At 49.5% G+C, this 26,203-nt stretch overlaps 1 protein-coding gene across 1 annotated transcript in view; it reads right to left on the bottom strand.

Annotated features, from left to right (window-relative positions):
* The window catches only part of LOC118373427 (zinc finger CCCH domain-containing protein 3-like), a 118,292-nt gene that overhangs the window by 7,049 nt on the left and 85,040 nt on the right, over window positions 1-26,203 (bottom strand). Inside the window, exons 9-10 of the mRNA XM_052461695.1 lie at window positions 5,925-6,056; window positions 558-727 (exon numbers count right to left, since the gene is read on the bottom strand). Of these exons, the coding sequence (XP_052317655.1) occupies window positions 558-727; window positions 5,925-6,056 (302 nt within the window). The remainder of the gene's footprint in view (window positions 1-557; window positions 728-5,924; window positions 6,057-26,203) is intronic.

A 26,203-nucleotide genomic window follows, 5' to 3' on the forward strand; every position in this document is an offset into this window, starting at 1 on the left:
CAATTTCCGGTCGAATTCACAGCCAAACGCGAAGAACTAACGGAGCTATTTCGGCTACAAAAATAATATTTTGGAAAAAAAGGAACATTTGCTATTTAACTGGGAGTCTCGTGAGTGAAAACATCCGAAGCTCATCAAAGGTAAACAATTTAAGATGATTGCTTTTCTGATTTTCGTGACCAGGTTGCCTGCTGCTAGCTAGGCATAATGCTATGCTAGGCTATCAATAAACTTACACAAATGCTTGTCTTGTTTTGGCTGTAAAGCATATTTTCAAAATCTGAGATGACAGGGTGATTAACAAAAGGCTAAGCTGTGTTTCAATATATTTCACGAATATGAATATTTTCTAGTAATATTTTTTGTCTGTTGCGTTATGCTAATTAGTGTCAGTTGATGACAATTCTCCCGGATCCGGGAGAGGGAGTTCCAAGACTTATTGTTACATTTCAAATGTTCATTAGATTTATTCCATTCCACTTTCTAATGGGTAAAACTGGTTGAAATGACATTGGGTTTATTGCTCAATTATCTTGACCAAGAGCCTGTGTCCTGACCTCTTGGTACGGGCCTTCTTGGCCGGGGTGGCGGAGGGGCCTGTAGTTGCTCTGGCGTTAGGAGTGGTGCGTTTGGCCCTCTGACGGTGCTGGAGCTTACAATGGGCCCCTTGGGGACAGGAGCCAGTACTGGAGAAGTCTGGACACACCAGGGTGTGCTTCTTCTTACACTGAGGAGAGGACAGAGGAGAGGTCAGAGGAGAGGACAGACAAAACACAAATGAGCCTAACAGATCACAGGAAGCAGACATGGGATGTGTGTGGTGAATTACTCTGTGTTTCAGGTGTGTGTGTGTGGCGGTCAGAGTGTGTGTGTGTGTGGCGGTCAGAGTGTGCAGGGCTGACACAATTACCATATAACCATTAAACCAACGGTTATAATGAAAATAAAATATATCTAAAAAAAAGGTGCGGACGAACAGCTGATTGAAGACAGGACGGCCAGGCATTTGTGAGGTTGGCAATGTAACTGGTAAACTCATGGGTCCACTCGCAATGGCTGCCTTCCAGAAATAGAGCAAGGGTCGGGGGGCGGAGGGGTCTGCAGATAGAGTTTCCGGGAACACTTTGGACTCCAGGTCACCCCATGATCCCTGCAGCACTGGCACCCCTCTCCTCTCCCTGATGAGGCACCTTCCCTTCTGCTACCCTCACCGCCCCTACCCCAACCCCCATCACATCCATGTCTTGCACCCCAAGGACCAGGCCAGGTTAGATTTTAGACTCAGCTCACTTTCAGGAAGAGGCAAACCAAAAACACTCACAAATGCATGGGAAGTGTTGATTTTGACAAAGTCTATATGTTTTTATGCCCTAACGTAAACATTGGCGCCATTTGGAAAATGTAGCAAGGCCTGTCTGTCTCCATTACAGTATCGGTCTGTTCCAATTCAACAGTCTGAGTGGAGGGGCAGATTTTCAACCCTTTACATTCTAACTGATATCCACCCAGGGGCTATAGTGCTGGTCTATAGACCAGGGAATGGGACCATACAAAGACTTACAACAGTTTAGAGCCTTTCTCCAGTATAAGGAGATGGGGGGGAAATTGAGCTAAAAGCCAAGTCCACTAAGACTCACAGCTGTCTCATACATTGTCATTTTCATAAAACACTGAAGAGAGAGAGAGAGAGCGCGAGAGAACGAGCGAGAGAGCCGAGAAATGGAAGATTTAAAAAAAAGTGAAAGTGGACAGAACATCTTTATTCCACACCAAGTTAACAATTTTCCACTTGATTTAAGGAATGCTGGGATGTCTCAGGTCTATTAGAAGAGCTCTCTCCACTGGGCCCCAAACCAGGATGAGTCAGCACATTTACCATTACAGAGAGAGAAGAAGAGGGAAAGAGGGAGGGAAGGGGGAAAGAGGGAGGGAAGGGGGAAAGAGGGAGGAGAAGGGGGAGAAGGGGGAAAGAGGGAGAGAGGCTATGAGAAAAGAGACACAGAGGAGGGTGGAGAGACACAGAGGAGGGTGGAAAGACACAGAGGAGGGTAGAGAGACAGAAAGAAGGGTAGAGAGACACAGAGGAGGGTGGAGAGACACACAGAGGAGGGTGGAGAGACACACAGAGGAGGGTGGAGAGACACACGGAGGAGGGTGGAGGACACACGGAGGAGGGTGGAGAGACACACGGAGGAGGGTGGAGAGACACACGGAGGAGGGTGGAGAGACACACAGGGGGTGGAGAGACACACAGGGGGTGGAGAGACACACAGAGGAGGGTGGAGAGACACACGGAGGAGGGTGGAGTGACACACGGAGGAGGGTGGAGAGACACACGGAGGAGGGTGGAGAGACACACAGAGGAGGGTGGAGAGACACACGGAGGAGGGTGGAGAGACACACGGAGGAGGGTGGAGAGACACACGGAGGAGGGTGGAGAGACACACGGAGGAGGGTGGAGAGACACACGGAGGAGGGTGGAGAGACACACGGAGGAGGGTGGAGAGACACACGGAGGAGGGTGGAGAGACACACGGAGGAGGGTGGAGAGACACACGGAGGAGGGTGGAGAGACACACGGAGGAGGGTGGAGAGACACACGGAGGAGGGTGGAGAGACACACGGAGGAGGGTGGAGAGACACACGGAGGAGGGTGGAGAGACACACGGAGGAGGGTGGAGAGACACACAGAGGAGGGTGGAGAGACACACAGAGGAGGGTGGAGAGACACACGGAGGAGGGTGGAGAGACACACGGAGGAGGGTGGAGAGACACACGGAGGAGGGTGGAGAGACACACAGAGGAGGGTGGAGAGACACACGGAGGAGGGTGGAGAGACACACAGAGGAGGGTGGAGAGACACACGGAGGAGGGTGGAGAGACACACGGAGGAGGGTGGAGAGACACACGGAGGAGGGTGGAGAGACACACAGAGGAGGGTGGAGAGACACGGAGGAGGGTGGAGAGACACACGGAGGAGGGTGGAGAGACACACGGAGGAGGGTGGAGAGACACAGGGGGTGGAGAGACACACGGAGGAGGATGGAGAGACACACGGAGGAGGGTGGAGAGACACACGGAGGAGGGTGGAGAGACACACGGAGGAGGGTGGAGACACACGGAGGAGGGTGGAGACACACAGAGGAGGGTGGAGACACACAGAGGAGGGTGGAGAGACACACGGAGGAGGGTGGAGAGACACACAGAGGAGGGTGGAGAGACACGGAGGAGGGTGGAGAGACACACGGAGGAGGGTGGAGAGACACACGGAGGAGGGTGGAGAGACACAGGGGGTGGAGAGACACACGGAGGAGGGTGGAGAGACACACGGAGGAGGATGGAGAGACACACGGAGGAGGATGGAGAGACACACGGAGGAGGGTGGAGAGACACACGGAGGAGGGTGGAGAGACACACGGAGGAGGGTGGAGAGACACACGGAGGAGGGTGGAGAGACACACGGAGGAGGGTGGAGAGACACACGGAGGAGGGTGGAGAGACACACGGAGGAGGGTGGAGAGACACACGGAGGAGGGTGGAGAGACACACGGAGGAGGGTGGAGAGACACACGGAGGAGGGTGGAGAGACACACGGAGGAGGGTGGAGAGACACACGGAGGAGGGTGGAGAGACACACGGAGGAGGTGGAGAGACACACAGGGGTGGAGGACACACAGGGGTGGAGAGACACACAGGGGGAGAGGACACACAGGGGTGGAGAGACACACGGAGGAGGGTGGAGAGACACAGGGGTGGAGAGACACACGGAGGAGGATGGAGAGACACACGGAGGAGGATGGAGAGACACACGGAGGAGGGTGGAGAGACACACGGAGGAGGGTGGAGAGACACACGGAGGAGGGTGGAGAGACACACGGAGGAGGGTGGAGAGACACACGGAGGAGGGTGGAGAGACACACGGAGGAGGGTGGAGAGACACACGGAGGAGGGTGGAGAGACACACGGAGGAGGGTGGAGAGACACACGGAGGAGGGTGGAGAGACACACGGAGGAGGGTGGAGAGACACACAGGGGGTGGAGAGACACACAGGGGGTGGAGAGACACACAGGGGTGGAGAGAGACACACAGGGGGTGGAGAGACACACAGGGGGTGGAGAGACACACAGGGGTGGAGAGACACACGGGGGGTGGAGAGACACGCGGGGGGTGGAGAGACACGCGGGGGGTGGAGAGAGACACAAAACGGGGTGGAGAGACACACGGGGGTGGAGAGACACACGGGGGTGGAGAGACACACGGGGGTGGAGAGACACACGGGGGTGGAGAGACACAGGGGGTGGAGAGACACAGGGGGTGGAGAGACACAGGGGGTGGAGACACAGGGGAGAGACACAGGGGTGGAGAGACACGGAGGGGTGGAGAGACACGGGGGTGGAGAGACACGGAGGGGTGGAGAGGGAGATTTGGAGAGACACGGAGGGGTGGAGACACGGAGGGGTGGAGAGACACGGAGGGGTGGAGAGACACGGAGGGGTGGGAGAGACACGGAGGGGTGGAGAGACACGGAGGGGTGGAGAGACACGGAGGGGTGGAGAGACACGGAGGGGTGGAGAGACACGGAGGGGTGGAGAGACACGGAGGGGTGGAGAGACACGGAGGGGTGGATTGGGGTTGAAAAGAGAGGAAGGGACGTTGAAAGAGTTGTGGAGATGGAGAAAGGTGGGAGATCAGGGGGATGAGAGAAGGAGAGACCAAGAAAGAGACCGAATTGGAGGAAATTAGAAAGATAGGAGCAAAATAACAAAAAAGTGAAAGAGACAAGAAAACGGGGAGAAGAGGAATAAGGATGGAGGAGAGACACACGGGGGGTGGAGAGACACAGGGGGGTGGAGAGACACAGGGGGGTGGAGAGACACAGGGGGGTGGAGAGACACAGGGGGGTGGAGAGACACGGAGGGGTGGAGAGACACGGAGGGGTGGAGAGACACGGAGGGGTGGATTGGGGTTGAAAAGAGAGGAAGGGACGTTGAAAGAGTTGTGGAGATGGAGAAAGGTGGGAGATCAGGGGGATGAGAGAAGGAGAGACCAAGAAAGAGACCGAATTGGAGGAAATTAGAAAGATAGGAGCAAAATAACAAAAAAGTGAAAGAGACAAGAAAACGGGGAGAAGAGGAATAAGGATGGAGAATGAAAGTGAAGGTGGTACTGGTGGGGGGTAGATAGAGAAGAGAGGGAGAGAGCGAGGGACGGATAAGGGAGCGGGAGACAAAGTGAGAGATGGAACGAGAGAAGAAGATGGAGATCGAGAGAGAGAGAGAGAGAGAGAGAGAGAGAGAGAGAGAGAGAGAGAGAGAGAGAAGCAGGGTTAACCCCTGAACTGCTGGAGTGTCTGTCTGCCCCATACAGCCATCATCAGCACTTTCTCCATCTATAATTACTGCCTGCTATCCATCACGCAGACGCCAGCTAGCACGCTGCAATACACACACACACACGGAAAAATCACAGACCTAAGCACTTCAGCTAATAGAATAAATATTAATATCCCTTTTGTTTTATATACTCATTTCTCTGTGCAATATTTAAATGAGGCCTGACAGTGTGAAAAAGCATGTGGTACACAGACAATCAGAAACAACAGAGAGACAGAGAGAGCGAGACGCGTGGCTGAATGGAAGCAAGTCCCCGCAGAAATGTTCCAACATCTAGTGGAAAGCCTTCCCAGAAGAGTGGAAGTTGTTATAGCAGCAAAGGGGGGACCAACTCCATATTAATGCCTATGATTTTGGAATGAGATGTTCGATGAGCAGGTGTCCACATACTTTTGGTAATGTAGTGTATATCTGTGTAGAGGATGTACATGAGTGTGAATGTACCTTTTCTGCCACAGGGCAGTAGATCATGATAAAGAGAGAGATGGAGAGAATGTTTGTGACTGACTGTACGTGTGTGTGTGTTATACCTTCTGACCCTGAGGGCAGTACCCCCTGATGAAGTCCTGGCACACAGCAGCTTTGCGGGACACGTATACATGGCTGTAGGGACAGCTACTGTTGTTACATATACCCTTCAGGAAGTACGAACAGACAGGCATCTAGAGAGAGAAGTTGTTGTTACAATATATCTACAGGAATGACATAGGAATAAAACATTTGAAATTGATTTGAACATTTAATTAAGAGAGAGAACGAGAGATGCAAAACAGAGAGAGAGAGTAAAGAGAGAAAGACACAGAGAGAGAAAAGAGAGAGAAAGACACAGAGAGAGTAAAGAGAGAGTAAGAGAGAGAGAGAGAGAGAGAGAGAGAGAGAAAGAGAGAGAAAGACAGAGAGAGAGAGTAAAGAGAGAGAAAGACAGAGAGAGAGAGTAAAGAGAGAGAAAGACAGAGAGAGAGAGAGTAAAGAGAGAGAAAGACAGAGAGAGAGAGAGTAAAGAGAGAGAAAGAGAGAGAGAGAGAGATTAGAGAAAGACCGGGAGAGAGTAAATAGAGAGAAAGAGAGAGAGAGAAAAGGAGCTAAAGAGAGAGAGAGAAAAGGAGCTAAAGAGAGAGAGAGAGAGAGAGAGAGAGAGAGAGAAAAGGAGCTAAAGAGAGAGAGAAAGGAGAGAGAGAGAAAAGGAGCTAGAGAGAGAAAAGGAGCTAAAGAGAGAGATAAAAGGAGCTAGAGAGAGAGAGAGAGAGAAAAGGAGCTAAAGAAAGAGAGAGAAAACGAGCTAAAGAGAGAGAGATACAGAGAAAAGGAGCTAGAGAGAGAGAGAGAGAGAGAGAGAAAAGGAGCTAAAGAGAGAGTTTAGTTTAGTTTATTTTATTTTTACAGGGACAGTGCACATTAATCAACGTTTCAGTAAAAGTGCCGGTTTTAGCCAGCCGGCTAATTTTCAACCGCAGTCCCTGGGCAGGTTATTACAAACAATTACAATATAGACAATAGCAACATAGAACAAGCAAGACGTAGCATACAGACAGAACAACATAGGACAAGCAAGACATAGCATACAGACAGAGCAACATAGGACAAGCAAGACGTAGCATACAGACAGAGCAACATAGGACAAAAAGCAGCAAGACAAAATTCATAAAAGCAACAAAGTGTTTCCACACCTCACAAGCTACAGACAACAGACAACATGGAAAGCGGCAACACACAGCTAGGGACCATGTTCACAAATCTGATTGACCTTTAGCCATATCTTCAAGCATTTTGTGAAAGTGTGATATGTGGTGCAGTTATGTGTGTCTGATGGCAGTGTATTCCAGACATGGGAAGCTCTCACAGAGAATGCAGATTTAGTAAAGGTGCTTTTCCTTAGGGGAACTATACAGTCACCTCTCATGGCAGATCTTGTGGATCTGCTGCCATATGTCTGGGTTTTCTGTTTTACATAAATATTGAGCGGAGGGGAGCCAGGCCATTAAGGATCTTGAATACAAGACATGCGTTGGTGTATTGCACAAGATTTTCCCAACTCAAGAGCTCATGTTTTCTAAGGATGTGACAATGATGATGGCTATTGGGCTTCCTATCAAGCACTTTGAGAGCCTGTTTGTAGACAGACTGAATAGGTTTTAATGTTGTACAGCAAGCTTGGGCCCAACTAGTCAAGCAGTATGTTAAGTGGGGAGTATCATAGATTTGAAGTACAGTTTTGCTACCTCTGTAGTCAAACAATTTTGTATAAATTGGAAATTAGCTAGATTGAATTTAGTTATTTGAATTACCTTTTCACATGCTTTTTAAAAGAGAGGTTGGAATCAAGTATGATGCCAAGGTACTTAAAATCGGATACCACCTGGAGCTTCTCCCCTGACACATAGACATCTGGCTCAGTAGCATCTGTTGCCCTCTTTGTGAAGAACATGCAAACAGTTTTTTTCATATTGAGATGCAAACACGAGTCACTGAGCCACTTTGTAACCTGGACCATTACAGTAGTGAGTTCTTGTGCAGCTTGTTGTTTGCTCTTTGCATGCACATATATCACTGTATCATCTGCATACATTTGAACTTCAGACCCAGTACAGACAGAAGGCAGATCATTAATGTACAGGCTGAACAGGAGGGGCCCCAGTATTGATCCTTGGGGCACGCCCACATCATAGCTAAGAGTGGGCGACAGCTCATTGCTCACTCTGACACACTGAGTTCTGCCTTCAAGGTATGATTTCATCCATCTCAAGGCATCAGGGGAAAAGTTGAACTTGGACAATTTTGTGATGAGAATCTCATGGTTAACAGTATCAAAAGCCTTCCTTAGGTCCAGAAACACAGCCCCAACAGCACCCCCTTTGTCCATCTTGGACTTCACATTTTCCAGAAGAAAGCAGTTGGCGTTTCTGTGGAGTGTTTCGCTCTGAAGCCAAACTGCATGGAGTGTAATGTGAAGGGGCTGTTGTTGAGGTGGGCAATCAGTTGTTCTGCTACACACTTTTCAACAACCTTTGACACCACAGGTAGTATACTAATGGGCCTGTAGTTACTCACGTCAGCAGGGTCGCCTGATTTAAAGATGGCCGTTATTATGGCCGACTTCCATACCCTTGAAACACCCCCAGACCAATAGATGTGTTGGTGACCTTAGTAATGGGGCCAATGAGTGACTCTTTGTAGTTTTTAAGAAAGGTAGAGTCCATCCCAAACACATCTTTGGCTTTAGAGTTCTTTAGTGAGCTAATCACCTTGTTCACCTTTGACTCAGAAACCTCCCTTATGATGAAGACAGGTTGAGTGTCATTCACTAACACTGAGCCCAAGAAATCAGTGGAGGGGTTCTGTGTCAGTAACCTGACATAGTCAATAAAGTAGGAATTGAAGGCTGTTGCTATTTCAACTGCATCCTGTGTTAGATTGTTATTCACCATGATGTCTAGTCTTTTTGCAGTGTTACTATGGTCTTTCCCTGTTAACTTTTTTTTAGATTCTCCCATATCAATTTAGAATTTCCATTTGCTTCACCAATTATGTTAAAAAAGTTTGCCTTGGCCTGTCTGATTTCTTTTATCACCTTATTTCTCAACATGGTAAACCCAGCTGTCATGCTCTAATTTAGACTTTAGGGCTGTTTTTAGAGCATAATCTCGTTCTTTCATCAATTTCCAGATTTCTCCATTTAGCCAAGGAAGAGTGCTCTTTTGGCCAGGTTTGGATTTGATTTTCTTTAGGAAGCCATTTATTGTAGTCTGTATTGTGGATAGAAAAAGGACTATCAGCTTCCACGTCTGTATAGGACAAGAGATCATTCCAGTTTATTCCCTTAATTGCTTTTTCAAAATAGTTTAATTCACTCTTAGGTATTCTGAGTTGATCCGGCTTTCTAACAGTAGAGAGGTTAAACCTGCTCTTAGACAGCTTTCTGGCTATAAGTGTCAGCTCTCTGGTTTATTACTGAACACCAAATCAATCTGTGTTTTAGAGCAACAAGTCACCCTGGTTGGCCCTTTAACTAGCTGTGTAAGGTCAAAGGTATTAGTGATCCGAGAGAGGGAGAGAAAAGGAGCTAGAGCGAGAGAGAGAAAAGGAGCTAAAGAGAGAGAGAGAGAGAAAAATGAGCGAGAGAGAGAAAATGAGCGAGAGAGAGAAAATGAGCGAGAGAGAGAAAAGGAGCTAGAGAGAGAAAAGGAGCTAAAGAGAGAGAGAGAGAAGAGAAAGAGAGAGAGAGAGAGAGAGAGAGAGAGAGAGAGAGAGAGAGAGAGAGAAAAGGAGCTAAAAAGAGAGAGAGAGAGAGAGAGAGAGAGAGAGAGAGAGAGAGAGAGAGAGAGAGAAAAGGAGCTAAAGAGAGAGAGAGAGAGAGAGAGAGAGAGAGAGAGAGAGAGAGAGAGAGAGAGAGACAGAGAGAGAGAAAATGAGCCAGAGAGACAGAAAAGGAGCTAAAGAGAGAGAGAAAGAGAGCTAGAGAAATGAGCTAGAGAGAGAGAGAGAGAGAGAGAGAGAGAAAATGAGCTAGGAGCTAGAGAGAGAGAAAAGGAACTAGAGAGAGAGAAAAGGAGCTAAAGAGAGAGAGAGAGAGAGAGAGAGAGAGAAAAGGAGCCGGAGAGAGAGAGAAAATGAGCTAGAGAGAAAATGAGCTAGCTAGAGAGAGAAAATGAGCTAGAGAGAGAGAGAGAGAGAGAAAATGAGAGAGATAGAAAGGAGCTAGAGAGAAAAAGGAGCTAGAGAGAGAAAAGGAGCTAGAGAGAAAAGGAGCTAGAGAGAGAAAAGGAGCTAGAGAGAGAGATAGAGAGAAAGGCAGCTAGAGAGAGAGAAAAAAAGAGCTAGAGAGACAAAAGGAGCTAGAGAGAGAGAGAAAGAGAGCTAGAGAAAATGAGCTAGAGAGAGAAAAGAAGAGCTAGAGAGAGAGAGAGAGAGAAAAGGAGCTAGAGAGAGAGAAAAGGAGCTAGAGAGAGAGAAAGGAACTAGAGAGAGAGAGAAAAAGGAGCTAAAGAGAGAGAGAAAGAGAGAGCTAGAGAGAGAGAAAAGGAGCTAAAGAGAAGAGAGAGAGAAAGAGAGAGAGAGAAAGAGAGAGAGAAAGAGAGCTAGAAAATGAGAGAGAGAGAAAAGGAGCTAAAGAGAGAGAGAGAGAAAAGAGAGCTAGAGAGAGAGAGAAAGAGAAAAGGAGAGAGACTAAAGAGAGAGAGAGAGAGAGAGAGAGAGAGAGAGAGAGAGAGAGAGAGAGAGAGAGAAAAGAGAGAGAGAGAGAGAGAGAGAGAGAGAGAGAAAAGAGCAAAGAGAGAGAGAGAGAGAGAAAAGGAGCTAGAGAGACAAAAAGAGAGAGAGAGAGAAAAGGAGCTAGAGAGAGCTAGAGAGAGAAAGGAGCTAGAGAGAGAGAGAGAGAGAGAGAAAGAGAAAGAGGAGAGAGAAAAGGAGCTAGAGAGAGAGAAAAGGAAGAAGAGAGAAAAAGGAGCTAAGAGAGAGAGAGAAAAGGAGCTAGAGAGAGAGAGAGAAAAAGGAGAGAGAGAAAAGGAGCTAGAGAGAGAGAGAGAAAAGAGAGAGAGAAAAAGGAGAGAGAAGAGAGAGAGAGAAATGAGCTAGAGAGAAAAAAATGAGCTAGAGAGAGAAAAATGAGAGAAAAGGAGCTAGAGAGAGAAGAGAGAGAAAAGATGAGCTAGAGAGAAAAGAGCTAGAGAGAGAGAGAGAGAGAAAAAGGAGCTAGAGAGAGAGAGAGAGAGAGACTAGAGAGAGAGAGAGAGAGGAGAGAAAAGAGCTAGAGAGAGAAAAGGAGCTAGAGAGAGAGAGATGAGCTAGAGAGAGAAAAGAAATGAGCTAGAGAGAGAGAGAAGAAAAGAGAGAGAGAAAAGAGAGAGAGAGAGAGAGAAAAGAGCTAGAGAGAAAAAAAGGAGCTAAGAGAGAAGAGAGAGAGAGAAAAGAGAGAGAGAAAAGAGAGCTAGAGAGAAAGAGGAGCTAGAGAGAGAAGGAGAAAAGAGAGCAGAGAGAGAAAGAGAGAGAGAGAGAGAGAGAAAAGGAGCTAGAGAGAGCTAAAGCTAAGAGACAAGGAGAGAGAGAGAAAGAGCTAGAGAGAGAGAGAGAAAGAGCTAGAAGAGAAAAGAGAGAGAGAGAAAGGAGCTAGAGAGAGAAAAGAGAGAAAAGGAGCTAGAGAGAGAAAAGAGAGCTAGAGAGAGAGAGAGAGAAAAGAGAGAGAGAGAGAGAGAAAAGGAGAAAGAGAGAGCTAGAGAGAGAAAAGGAGCTAGAGAGAGAGAGAGAGAGAGGAGCTAGAGAGAGAGAGAGAAAAGAGCTAGAGAGAGAGGAGCTAGAGAGAAAAGAGAAAGAGAAAGAGAGAGCTAGAGAGAAAAAGGAGCTAAAGAGAGAGAGAGAGAAAAGGAGCTAGAGAGAAAAAGGAGCTAAGAGAGAGAGAGAGAAAAGGAGCAAGAGAGAGAGATAGAGAGAAAAGGAGCTAAGAGAGAGAGAGAGAAAGGAGCTAGAGAGAAAGAGAGAGAGAGAGAGAAAAGGAGCTAGAGAGAAAAGGAGCTAGAGAGAAAAGGAGCTAGAGAGAGAGAAAAGAGCTAAAGAGAGAGAAAGGAGAGAGAGAGAGAGAGCTCAGAGAGAGAGAGAGAAAAAGGAGAGAGAGAGAGAGAGAAAAGGAGCAGAGAGAGAAAAGGAGCTAGAGAGAAAGAGAGAAGAGCTAGAGAGAGAGAGAAAAGGAGCTAGAGAGAGAGAAGAAAATGAGAGAGAGAGAGAAAGAGAGAGAGAGAGAAAAGGAGCTAAAGAGAGAGATAGAGAGAAAAGAAAAGAGAGCTAGAGAGAAAGAAAGAGAAAAGGAGCTAGAGAGAGAGATAGAGAGAAAAGGAGCTAGAGAGAGAGAGAGAGAAAGGAGCTAGAGAGAAAGAGAGAGAGAGAGAGAAAAGGAGCTAGAGAGAAAAAAGGAGCTAGAGAGAAAAAAACTAGAGCTAGAGAGAGAAAAAAGGAGCTAGAGAGAGAAAAGGAGCTAGAGAGAGAGAGAGAGAGAGAGAGAGAGAGAGAGAGAGAGAGAGAGAAAGAGAGAGAGAAAAGGAGCTAGAGAGAGAAAAGGAGCTAGAGAGAGAGAGAGAGAGAAAAGAGAGAGAGAAAAAGAGAGAGAGAGAGAGAGAGAAAAATGAGCTAGAGAGAGAAAAAGGAGCTAGAGAGAAAAGAAAAGGAGAGAGAGAGAGAGAGAAAAGGAGCGAGAGAGAGAAAAGGAGCAAGAGAGAGAGATAGAGAGAAAAGGAGCTAAAGAGAGAGAGAGAGAAAAGGAGCTAGAGAGAAAGAGAGAGAGAGAAAAGGAGCTAGAGAGAGAGAGAGAGAGAGAGAGAGAGAGAGAGAGAGAGAGAGAGAGAGAGAGAGAGAGAGAGAGAGAGAGAGAGAAGAGAGAGAGAGAAAAAGGGACTGAGAGAGAGAAAATGAGCTAGAGAGAGAGAAAGGAGCAAGAGAGAGAGAAAAGGAGCAAGAGAGAGAGAAAAGGAGCAAGAGAGAGAGAAAAGGAGCAAGAGAGAGAGAAAAGGAGCAAGAGAGAGAGAGAAAGGGAGTTAGAGAGAGAGAAAAGGAGCTAAAGAGAGAGAGAGATAGAGAGAAAAGGAGCTAGAGAGAGAGAGAGAAAAGGAGCTAGAGAGAAAGAGAGAGAAAAGGAGCTAGAGAGAAAGAGAGAGAGAAGAGAGAAAATGAGCTAGAGAGAGAAAAGGAGCTAAAGAGAGAGAGAAAATGAGCAAGAGAGAGAAAAGGAGCAAGAGAGAGAGAGAGAGAAAAGGAGCTAGAGAGAAAAGGAGCTAGAGAGAAAAAGGAGCTAGAGAGAGAGAGAGAGAGAGAGAGAGAGAGAGAGAGAGAGAGAGAGAGAGAGAGAGAGAGAGAGAGAGAGAGAGAGAGAGAGAGAGAGAGAGAGAGAGAGAGAGAGAGAGAGAGAGAGAGAGAGAGAGAGAGAGAGAGAGAGAGGAAAAAAGGGACTGGAGAGAGAGAGAGAAGAAAAGGAGCTGAGAGAGAGAAAAGGAGCAAGAGAGAGAGAAAAGGAGCAAGAGAGAGAGAAAAGGAGCAAGAGAGAGAGAAAAGGAGCAAGAGAGAGCGAAAAGGAGCAAGAGAGAGAGAAAAGGAGCAAGAGAGAGAGAGAGAAAGGGAGTTAGAGAGAGAGAGAGAGAGAGAGGAAAAAAGGGACTGGAGAGAGAGAAAATGAGCTCGAGAGAGAGAAAAGGAGCAAGAGAGAGAGAAAAGGAGCAAGAGAGAGAGAAAAGGAGCAAGAGAGAGAGAAAAGGAGCAAGAGAGAGAGAAAAGGAGCAAGAGAGAGAGAAAAGGAGCAAGAGAGAGAGAAAAGGAGCAAGAGAGAGAGAGAGAAAGGGAGTTAGAGAGAGAGAAAAGGAGCTAAAGAGAGAGAGAGATAGAGAGAAAAGGAGCTAGAGAGAGAGAGAGAAAATGAGCTAGAGAGAAAGAGAGAGAAAAGGAGCTAGAGAGAAAGAGAGAGAGAAAATGAGCTAGAGAGAGAAAAGGAGCTAAAGAGAGAGAGAGAGAAAATGAGCAAGAGAGAGAAAAGGAGCTAAAGAGAGAGAGAGAGAAAAGGAGCGAGAGAGAGAAAAGGAGCAAGAGAGAGAGAGAGAGAGAGAGAAAAGGAGCTAGAGAGAGAGAGAGAGAAAAAGGAGCTAGAGAGAGAAAAGGAGCTAGAGAGAGAGAGAGAGAGAGAGAGAGAGAGAGAGAGAGGAGGAAAAAGGGACTGGAGAGAGAGAAAATGAGCTCGAGAGAGAGAAAAGGAGCAAGAGAGAGAAAAGGAGCAAGAGAGAGAGAAAAGGAGCAAGAGAGAGAGAAAAGGAGCAAGAGAGAGCGAAAAGGAGCAAGAGAGAGCGAAAAGGAGCAAGAGAGAGAGAGAAAAGGAGTTAGAGAGAGAGAAAAGGAGCTAGAGAGAGAGAAAAGGAGCTAGAGAGAGAAAAGGAGCTAGAGAGAGAAAAGGAGCTAGAGAGAGAAAATGAGCTCGAGAGAGAGAAAATGAGCTAAAGAGAGAGAGAGAGAGAGAGAGAGAGAAAAGGAGCTAGAGAAAAGGAGCTAGAGAGAGAAAAGGAGCTAGAGAGAGAGAGAGAAAATGAGCTAGAGAGAGAAAAGGAGCTAGAGAAAAGGAGCTGGAGAGAGAGAGAAAATGAGCTAAAGAGAGAAAAGGAGCTAGAGAGAGAGAGAAAGGAGCTAGAGAGAGAGAGAAAAGGAGCTAGAGAGAGAAAAGTAGCTAGAGAGAGAGAGAAAATGAGCTAGAGAGAGAAAAGGAGCTAGAGAGAGAGAGAGAAAAGGAGCTAGAGAGAGAAATAATGAGCTAGAGAGAGAGAAAGGAGCTAGAGAGAGAGAAAAGGAGCTAGAGAGAGAGAAAAGGAGCTAGAGAGAGAGAAAAGGAGCTAGAGAGAGAGAGAGAGAGAGAGAGAGAGATAGAGAGAGAAAAGGAGCTAGAGAGAGAGGAGCTAGAGAGAGAAGGAGCTAGAGAGAGAGAGAGAGACAATGAGCTAGAGAGAGAGAAAAGGAGCTAGAGATAGAGAAAAGGAGCTAGAGATAGAGAGAGAGAAAATGAGCTAGAGAGAGAGAGAAAAGGAGCTAGAGAGAGAGATAGAGAGAAAATGAGCTAGAGAGAGAAAAGGAGCTAGAGAGAGAAAAGGAGCTAGAGAGAGAGAGAGAGAAAAGGAGCTAGAGAGAGAGAAAAGGAGCTAGAGAGAGAGAAAATGAGCGAGAGAGAGAGAGAGAGAGAGAGAGAGAGAGAGAGAGAGAGAGAGAGAGAGAGAGAGAGAGAGAGAGAGAGAGAGAGAAAGAAAAGGAGCTAGAGAGAGAGAAAAGGAGCTAAAGAGAGAGAGAGAGAGAGAAAAGGAGTTAGAGAGAGAGAAAATGAGGTAGAGAAAAGGAGCTAGAGAGAGAAAAGGAGCTAGAGAGAGAAAAGGAGCTAGAGAGAGAGATAGAGAGAAAAGGAGCTAGAGAGAGAGAGATATGGGGTGAGGGGGAAGGAGAGGGCCGGGATGGGGGTGAGGGGGAGGGAGAGGGCCGGGATGGGGTGAGGGGGAAGGAGAGGGCCGGGTTGGGGGAAGGAGAGGGCCGGGATGGGGTGAGGGGGAAGGAGAGGGGTGGGGTGAGGTGAGGGGGAAAGAGAGGGCCAGGGTGGGGTGAGGGGGAAGGAGAGGGCCAGGGTGGGAGGAGAGGGAAGGAGAGGGGTAGGGTGAGGGGAAGGAGAGGGCCAGGGTGGGGTGGGGGGAAGGAGAGGGCCAGGGTGGGGTGAAGGGAAGGAGAGGGCCAGGGTGGGGTGAAGAGAAGGAGGGGGCCAGGGTGGGGTGAGGGGGAAGGAGAAGGCCAGGGTGGGGTGAAGGGAAGGAGAGGGCCAGGGTGGGGGTGAGGGGGAAGGAGAGGGCCAGGGTGGGGGGAAGGGAAGGAGAGGGCCAGGGTGGGGTGAAGGGAAGGAGAGGGCCAGGGTGGGGTGAGGGGGAAGGAGAGGGCCAGGGTGGGGTGAAGGGAAGGAGAGGGCCAGGATGGGGTGAGGGGGAAGGAGAGGGCCAGGGGGGGGGGAGGGGGAAGGAGAGGGCCAGGGTGGGGTGATGGGGAAGGAGAGGGCCAGGGTGGGGTGAGGGGGAAGGAGAGGGCCAGGGTGGGGTGAGGGGGAAGGAGAGGGCCAGGGTTGGGGGAAGGAGAGGGCCGGGGTGGCGGGGAAGGATAGGGCCAGGGTGGGGGTGAAGGGAAGGAGAGGGCCAGGGTGGGGTGAAGGGAAGGAGAGGGCCAGGGTGGGGTGAAGGGAAGGAGAGGGCCAGGGTGGGGTGGGGGGAAGGAGAGGGCCAGGGTGGGGTGAGGGGGAAGGAGAGGGCCAGGGGGGGGTGAAGAGAGAGTGGGGGCCTGGGTGGGGTGAGGGGGAAGGAGAGGGCCAGGGTGGGGTGAAGGGAAGGAGAGGGCCAGGGTGGGGAAGGGAAAGGAGAGGACCGAGGTGGGGTGAGGGGGAAGGAGAGGGGTGGGGTGAGGGGAAGGAGAGGGCCGGTGTGGGTTGAGGGGGAAGGAGAGAGGGGGAAGGAGAGGGCCAGGGTGAGGGGAAGGAGAGGGGTGGTGTGGGGGGAAGGAGAGGGCCAGGGTGGGGTGAAGGAGAGGGCCAGGGTGGGGTGAAGGGAAGGAGAGGGCCAGGGTGGGGTGAAGGGAAGGAGAGGGCCAGGGTGGGGTGAAGGGAAGGAGAGGGCCAGGGTGGGGTGAGGGGGAAGGAGAGGGCCAGGGTGGGGTGAGGGGGAAGGAGAGGGCCAGGGTGGGGTGAGGGGGAAGGAGAGGGCCAGGGTGGGGTGAGGGGGAAGGAGAGGGCCAGGGTGGGGTGAGGGGGAAGGAGAGGGCCAGGGTGGGGTGAGGGGGAAGGAGGGGGCCAGGGTGGGGTGAGGGGGAAGGAGAGGGCCAGGGTGGGGTGAAGGGAAGGAGAGGGCCAGGGTGGGGGGTGAGGGGGAAGGAGAGGGCCAGGGTGGGGTGAGGGGGAAGGAGAGGGCCAGGGTGGGGTGAGGGGGAAGGAGAGGGCCAGGGTGGGGTGAGGGGGAAGGAGAGGGCCAGGGTGGGGGTGAGGGGGAAGGAGAGGGCCAGGGTGGGGTTAGGGGAAGGAGAGGGCCAGGGTGGGGTGAGGGGGAAGGAGAGAGCAAGGGTGGGGTGAGGGGGAAGGAGCGGGCCAGGGTGGGGGTGAGGGGGAAAGAGAGGGGCCAGGGTGGGGTTAAGGGAAGGAGAGGGCCAGGGTGGGGTTAAGGGAAGGAGGGCCAGGCTGGGGTTAAGGGAAGGAGAGGGCCGGGGGAAGGGAAGGAGAGATCCAGGCCGCCTTGTTGGAATGGGATCAGTTCTATCTAATTAACTGCTACAGAAATATTTATCCAGGCTGCAGCTTGTCCAGCTATCATGATGTGTTTATGTGCTGGCTGTGTGTACGGTCGCCAGGGAACGGGGGGTTGGGACGGGCAGAGGTGGGGGGTACAGGGGGTCTAGTTTCGGGGTGTTATTTGTGAGGAGCACAGGATTGGGGCTCCAGCCCCCAGTAGCGCCAGGATAAAGTTCAGATGGATACCCCCCCCACTCCCCTCCAGTGTTGGAAAAAGTACCCAATTGTCATACTTGAGTTTAAGTAATGATACCTAAATAGAAAATGACTCAAGAAAAAGTACAATACTACTTAAGTAAAAGTAAGGTTTTAAATATACTTAAGCATCAAAAGTAAATATAATTGCTAAAATTACAAATAATTTCAAACTCATTTCAAACTCATTTCAAACTCATTTCAAACTCATTTCAAACTCATTTCAAACTCATTTCAAACTCATTTCAAACTCATTTCAAACTCATTTCAAACTCATTTCAAACTCATTTCAAACTCATTTCAAACTCATTTCAAACTCATTTCAAACCAGACGACACCATTTACTTTCTTCCCATCTACAGATAGCCAGGGGAACACTCCAACACTCCAACACCATCTACAGATAGCCAGGGGAACACTCCAACACTCAGACATCATCTACAGATAGCCAGGGAACACTCCAACACTCAGACATCATCTACAGATAGCCAGGGGAACACTCCAACACTCAGACATCATCTACAGATAGCCAGGGAACACTCCAACACTCAGACATCATCTACAGATAGCCAGGGGAACACTCCAACACTCAGACATCATCTACAGATAGCCAGGGGAACACTCCAACACTCCAACATCATCTACAGATAGCCAGGGGAACACTCCAACACTCCAACATCATCTACAGATAGCCAGGGGAACACTCCAACACTCAGACATCATCTACAGATAGCCAGGGGAACACTCCAACACTCAGACATAATCTACAGATAGCCAGGGAACACTCCAACACTCAGACATCATCTACAGATAGCCAGGGGAACACTCCAACACTCAGACATCATCTACAGATAGCCAGGGAACACTCCAACACCATCTACAGATAGCCAGGGAACACTCCAACACTCAGACATCATCTACAGATAGCCAGGGGAACACTCCAACACTGAGACATCATCTACAGATAGCCAGGGAACACTCCAACACTCAGACATCATCTACAGATAGCCAGGGAACACTCCAACACTCAGACATCATCTACAGATAGCCAGGGGAACACTCCAACACTCAGACATCATCTACAGATAGCCAGGGGAACACTCCAACACTCAGACATCATCTACAGATAGCCAGGGGAACACTCCAACACTCAGACATAATCTACAGATAGCCAGGGGAACACACCAACACTCAGACATCATCTACAGATAGCCAGGGGAACACTCCAACACTCAGACATAATCTACAGATAGCCAGGGAACACTCAACACCATCTACAGATAGCCAGGGAACACTCCAACACTCAGACATCATCTACAGATAGCCAGGGGAACACTCCAACACTCAGACATCATCTACAGATAGCCAGGGGAACACTCCAACACTCAGACATCATCTACAGATAGCCAGGGGAACACTCCAACACTCAGACATCATCTACAGATAGCCAGGGGAACACTCCAACACTCAGACATCATCTACAGATAGCCAGGGGAACACTCCAACACTCAGACATCATTTACAAACAAAGCCTTTGTGTTTCTTGAGTCTGCCAGATCAGAGGCAGTAGGGATGATCAGTGATGATCAAAATGCACTTTTGGGTGTCTGGGAAAATGTATGTACATAATTTTCTTCAGGAATGTCGCAAAATTAAAAGTTGTCAAAAATATAAATAGTAAAGTACAGATGCCCCCAAAAACTTTACACCACTGCTCCCTCTATCCCAACCACCACACCTCTCTCCTTACCCCCTCACCCTCTCTACCCCCACTCCTCCCAATTCACCCCCTACCCCCATCTCTCTACTCCCCCCACCCCCACCTCTCTACTCCCCCACCCCCACCTCTCTACTCGCTCCTACCACCATCTCTACTCGCCCTACCCCCATCTCTACCCGCCCCTGCCCCCATCTCTCTACCCGCCCCTGCCCCCATCTCTCTACTCGCCCCTACCTCCATCTCTCTACTCGCCCCTACCCCCATCTCTCTACTCGCCCCTACCTCCACCGCTCTACTCACCCCTACCCCCACCTCTCTACCCGCCCTGCCCCCATCTCTCTACTCGCCCCCTACCCCCATCTCTCTACCCGCCCCTGCCCCCATCTCTACTCGCCCCTACCCCCATCTCTCTACCCGCCCTGCCCCCATCTCTCTACTCACCCCTGCCACCACCGCTCTACTCCCACCCACCGCCATCTCTCTACTCACCCCTACCTCTCTACTCACCCCTGCCCCCACCGCTCTACTTACCCCCACCGCCACCTCTCTACTCCCCCACCGCCACCTCTCTACTCGCCCCCACCTCTACTCGCCCCCACCTCTCTACCCCCCATCTCTCTACTCACCCCTACCCCCACCCCCACCTCTCTACTCCCCCCACCGCCACCTCTCTACTCGCCCCTACCCCCATCTCTCTACTCGCCCCATCTCTCTACTCGCCCCTACCCCCACCGCTCTACTCACCCCTACCCCCACCTCTCTACTCACCCCTACCCCCACCGCTCTGCTCACCCCTACCCCCACCTCTCTATTCACCCATACTCCCACCTCTCTATTCACCCATACCCCCACCTCTCTGCTCACCCCTACCCCCACCGCTCTACCCCCCCCACCCCCACCTCTCTACTCACCCCAACCTACACCGCTCAAGTCCCCCTCCCTACTCGCCCCTACCCCCACCTCTCTAGTCCCCCTCCCACCTCTCTACTCACTCCTACCCACACCTCTCTAGTCCCCCCCTCCCACCCCTACCCCCAGCTCTCTACTCCCCCCCACCGCCATCTCCCTACTCGCCCCTACCGCCACCTCTCTACTCACCCCTACTCCCACCTCTCTACTCGCCCCTACTCCCACCTCCCTACTCTCCCTACTCCCACCTCTCTACTCACCCCTACTCCCACCTCTCTACTCACTCCTACCCCACCTCTACTCACCCCTACCCCTACCTCTCTACTCACCCTACCCACACCTCTCTACTCACTCCTACCCACACCTCTCTACTCACCCCTACCCCCACCTCTCTACTCACTCCTACCCACACCTCTCTAGTCCCCCTCCCACCTCACCCCTACCCCCAGCTCTCTACTCCCCCCCACCACTACCTCCCTACTCACCCCTACCCCCACCTCTCTACTCACCCCTACTCCCACCTCTCTACTCACCCCTACTCCCACCTCTCTACTCACCCCTACTCCCACCTCTCTACTCGCCCCTACCCCACCTCTCTACTCGCCCCTACCCCACCTCTCTACTCACCCCTACCCCACCTCTCTACTCACCCCTACCCCCAGCTCTCTACTCACCCCCACCGCCACCTCCCTACTCGCCCCTACTCGCACCTCTCTACTCACCCCTACTCCCACCTCTCTACTCACCCCCACCGCCACCTCCCTACTCGCCCCTACTCCCACCCCTCTACTCACCCCTACCTCTCTACTCACCCCTACCCCCACCTCTCTACTCACTCCTACCCACACCTCTCTACTCACCCCTACCCCCACCTCTCTACTCACTCCTACCCACACCTCTCTAGTCCCCCCTCCCACCTCACCCCTACCCCCAGCTCTCTACTCCCCCCCCACCACTACCTCCCTACTCACCCCTACCCCCACCTCTCTATTCACCCCTACCCCCACCTCTCTAGTCCCCCCCTCCACTCCCCCTTCATTTCTCTGCCCCTGTAAGATAAACGGACAGCTGGCCTCTAGGCACTCTGGGACCACAGCATGACAGCCGACACAGGTGCACAGAATTGCGTGTGTGTCTCAGTGTGTGGGTGGGTGTGGGTGTGTATGTGACTGTGCGTGTGTGTCTCGGTCTGTGTGATTGACTGTGTGTATGTGTGCGTGCGTGCGTGCGTTCATGCATGTCTTGGTCTTTTGTGTGTGTGTGTGTGTTGGATGGCGAGCCTGGACTGGACACCTGTCTGTCGGTTGTTTTTCTAGAGGAAAACATCTTTCCCTATTTAGTGTCACCACTTTCCTTTCCCCTGAACCAGGATTCCCAACTGGCGCCCATGGTTGATTTGATTTGGCTCCCCAAGTTTTCAGAGCAAAAATAAATACATTTAAAAAAAAGCTGTAATTTGTATTTTACTTTCATTGCTGTACATAAAAGATTGTAAACATAACAGGACATCTATTCCCCTGTAATCTCACACATAATAGAGAGACGTGATGGTCTATAAATGTAAGCAAGGTTTGAAATCATTATGTTTTAGTGAAACATATCTGTTTGGGCTTCTGAAGGACAATTTGCAGTCTCGAAATTATTTGTAATTATGCCCCCTTCCACTCAAGAGAAAAAAATTGGCCCGCACCTGAATCTAGTTGATGATCCCTGCCCTATACGGACTGGCCTAGTTATACTCTGATAAAAAACAACTACATGACTAGCTGATTTGTAGTGGTACAGATTTTGCAGCTCTTTCAGAACATCAGCTGACTGGATTTGGGAGAAGGAGAAATGGGGAAGGCTTGGGCGAGTTGCTGTGGGGGTGCAGTGCTGTTGACCAGGGTAGGGTTAGCCAGGTGGAAAGCATGGCCAGCCGTAGAAAAATGCTTGTTGAAACTCTCAATTATAGTGGATTTATCGGTGGTGACAGTGTTTCCTATCCTCAGTCCAGTAGGCAGCTGGGAGGAGGTGTACTTATTCTCCATGGATTTTACAGTGTCCCAGAACTTTTGAGTTTGTGTTGCAGGAAGCAAATTTCTGCTTGAAAAAGCTAGCTTCCTGAAAACTTTCTAGCTTCCTGAAAAGTTGCATATTACGGGGCTGTTCGATGCTAATGCAGAACACCATAGGATGTTTTTGTGTTGGTTAAAGGTAGTCAGGTCTGGAGTGAACCAAGGGCTATATCTGTTCCTGGTTCTACATTTCTTGAATGGGCCATGCTTATTTAAGATGTTGAGGAAGGCATTTAAAAAAAAACAGGCATCCTCTACTGACGGGTGAGGTCAATATCCTTCCAGGATACCCGGGCCAGGTCGATTAGAAAGGCCTGCACGCTGAAGTGTTTCAGGGAGCGTTTGATAGTGATGAGTGGAGGTCGTTTGACCTCTGACCCATTACGGATGCAGGCAATGAGGCAGTGATTGCTGAGATCTTGGTTGAAAACAGCAGAGGTGTATTTAGAGGGCAAGTTGGTTAGGATGATATCTATGAGGGTGCCCTTGTTTACGCCTTTGGGGTGGTACCTGGTAGGTCCATTGATAATTTGTGTGAGATTGAGGACATCAAACTTACTGTTCACATATGGTGTCCAGAGCACAGCTGGGGGCAGAGGGTGGTCTGTAGCAGGCGGCAACGGTGAGAGACTTGTTTTTAAAGAGGTGGATTTTTAAAAGTAGAATTTCAAATGGTTTGGGTACAGATCTGGATAGTAGGACAGAACTCTGCAGGCTATCTCTGCAGTAGATTGCAACACCGCCCCCTTTGGCCATTCTATCTTGTCTGAAAATGTTTTAGTAAGGGATGAAGAGTTCAGAATTTTTGGTGGTCTTCCTAAGCCAGGATTCAGACACGGCAAGAACATCAGGAACCAAATCAAACTGTTTTGAAACGAGCAGGTGTCCTACTTTTAACTGCTGACCTATTTGAGATGGATCCAGTTCAGGTGTGTTTGTCTCAGGCCTTTCACAAGAGTAATGGGTGTGTGTGACTGACTGTGAACATATGGGCATGTGTAACCGTCTGCATGTGTGTGTGTGTGGTCTAGTGAGTTAGGGGGTTGTGTACCCTTGCCTTTTAAGTTGTTACATGCTAAGGTGTGAACCATATTGGGACATCTGAAACCCTGGACAGGGATCACCATTTTGGTCATGATAGCGCGATCGCCCCGTACCCCTTCTCAACACGTAACCCTTACCCCAGAATCAGGTCACGTGTCTGAGTGGCTCTCGGTGTGTATACTGCCAGTGTGAATATCGTGTGTATATTTGTATCTCAATACTGCCAGTGGGAGCACAGAGACAGGAGCTGTGCCAATAGTGGGAACATGACTCTAAGCTGTATCTCTATAAAGCATTTCTTCTACCAGCCATAACTCTATACAGCCCCTCTTCTACCAGCCATAACTCTATACAACTCCTCTTCTACCAGCCATAACTATACAGCCCCTCTTCTACCAGCCATAACTCTATACAGCCCCTCTTCTACCAGCCATAACTCTATACAACTCCTCTTCTACCAGCCATAACTCTATACAGCCCTTCTTCCACCAGCCATAACTCTATACAGCCCTTCTTCCACCAGCCATAACTCTATACAGCACTTCTTCCACCAGCCATAACTCTATACAGCCCTTCTTCCACCAGCCATAACTCTATACAGCCCTTCTTCCACCAGCCATAACTCTATAGATCCCCTCTTCTACCAGCCATAACTCTATACAGCCCTTCTTCCACCAGCCATAACTCTATACATCCCCAGCCTAACTCTACCAGCCATAACTCTATACAGCTCCTCTTCTACCAGCCATATCTCTATACAACCCTCTACCAGCCATATAACTCTCTATACAGCCCCTCTTCTACCAGCCATAACAGCTATACAGCCATATCTCTCTTCTACCAGCCATAACTCTATACAGCCCCTCTTCTACCAGCCATAACTCTTCTCTTCTACAGCCATAACTCTATATACAGCCCCTCTTCTACCAGCCATAACTCTATACAGCCCCTCTTCTACCAGCCATAACTCTACTATACAGCTCCTCTTCTACCAGCCATAACTCTATACATCCCCTCTTCTACCAGCCATAACTCTATACAGCCCTCTTCTACCAGCCATAACTCTATACATCCCCTCTTCTACCAGCCATAACTTCTACCAGCCATATCTCTCCCCTTCTACCAGCCATAACTCTATACAGCCCCTCTTCTACCAGCCATAACTCTATACAGCTCTACCAGCCATATCTCTATACAGCCCCTCTTCTACCAGCCATAACTCTATACATCCCTCTTTCTACCAGCCATCCCTATACAGCTCTTCTACCAGCCATAACTCTATACAGCTCCCCTTTCTACCAGCCATAACTCTATACATCCCCTCTTCTACCAGCCATAACTCTCTATACAGCCCTCTTCTACCAGCCATATCTCTATACAGCTCTTCTACTTCTACCAGCCATATCTCTATACAGCCCTCTTCTACCAGCCATATCTCTATACAGCCCCTCTTCTACCAGCCATAACTCTATACAGCCCCTCTTCTACCAGCCATAACTCTACTATACAGCTCTTCTTCTACCAGCCATAACTCTATACAGCTCCTCTTCTACCAGCCATAACTCTATACAGCCCCTCTTCTACCAGCCATATCTCTATACAGCCCCTCTTCTACCAGCCATAACTCTATACAGCCCCTCTTCTACCAGCCATAACTCTACTCTATACAGCTCTTCTTCTACCAGTCATAACTCGACACTATACAGCTCTTCTTCTACCAGCCATATCTCTATACAGCTCCTCTTCTACCAGCCATAACTCTATACAGCACCTCTTCTACCAGCCATATCTCAATAAAGCACCTCTTCTACCAGCCATAACTCTATACATCCCCTCTTCTACCAGCCATATCTCTATACATCCCATCTTCTACCAGCCATATCTCTATACAGCGCCTCTTCTACCAGCCATATCTCTATACAGCTCTCTTCTACCAGCCATATCTCTATACAGCTCTCTTCTACCAGCCATATCTATATACAGCCCCTCTTCTACCAGCCATAACTCTATACAGCCCCTCTCCTACCAGCCATAACTCTACTCTATACAGCTCTTCTTCTACCAGTCATAACTCGACACTATACAGCTCTTCTTCTACCAGCCATAACTCTATACAGCCCCTCTTCTACCAGCCATAACTCTATACAACTCCTCTTCTACCAGCCACAACTCTATACAGCCCCTCTTCTACCAGCCATAACTCTATACAGCTTCTCTTCTACCAGCCATATCTCAATAAAGCACCTCTTCTACCAGCCATAACTCTATACATCCCCTCTTCTACCAGCCATAACTCTACTCTATACAGCTCTTCTTCTACCAGCCATAACTCTATACATCCCCTCTTCTACCAGCCATAACTCTACTCTATACAGCTCTTCTTCTACCAGCCATAACTCTATACAGCCCCTCTTCCACTAGCCATAACTCTACTCTATACAGCTCTTCTTCTACCAGTCATAACTCTACTCTATACAGCCCCTCTTCTACCAGCCATAACTCTATACAGCCCCTCTTCTACCAGCCATAACTCTATACAGCCCCTCTTCTACTAGCCATAACTCTACTCTGTACAGCTCTTCTTCTACCAGCCATAACTCTATACATCCTCTCTTCTACCAGCCATAACTCTACTCTATACAGCTCTTCTTCTACCAGCCATAACTCTATACATCCCCTCTTCTACCAGCCATATCTCTATACAGCCTCTCTTCTACCAGCCATGTCTCTATACAGCCCCTCTTCTACTAGCCATATTACTATACAGCTCTTCTTCTACCAGCCATAACTCTATACATCCCCTCTTCTACCAGCCACATCTCTATACAGCCCCTCTTCTACCAGCCACAACTCTTTACATCCCCTCTTCTACCAGCCATAAATCTATACAGCCCCTCTTCTAGTCATAACTATATACAGCTCCTCTTCTACCAGCCATATCTCTATACAACTCCTCTTCTACCAGCCATAACTCTATACAACTCCTCTTCTACCAGCCATATCTCAATACAGCACCTCTTCTACCAGCCATAACTCTTTACATCCCCTCTTCTACCAGCCATAACTCTACTC

This window comes from Oncorhynchus keta, chromosome 1, assembly GCF_023373465.1.
Source record: "Oncorhynchus keta strain PuntledgeMale-10-30-2019 chromosome 1, Oket_V2, whole genome shotgun sequence".
Lineage (NCBI taxonomy): Eukaryota > Metazoa > Chordata > Actinopteri > Salmoniformes > Salmonidae > Oncorhynchus > Oncorhynchus keta.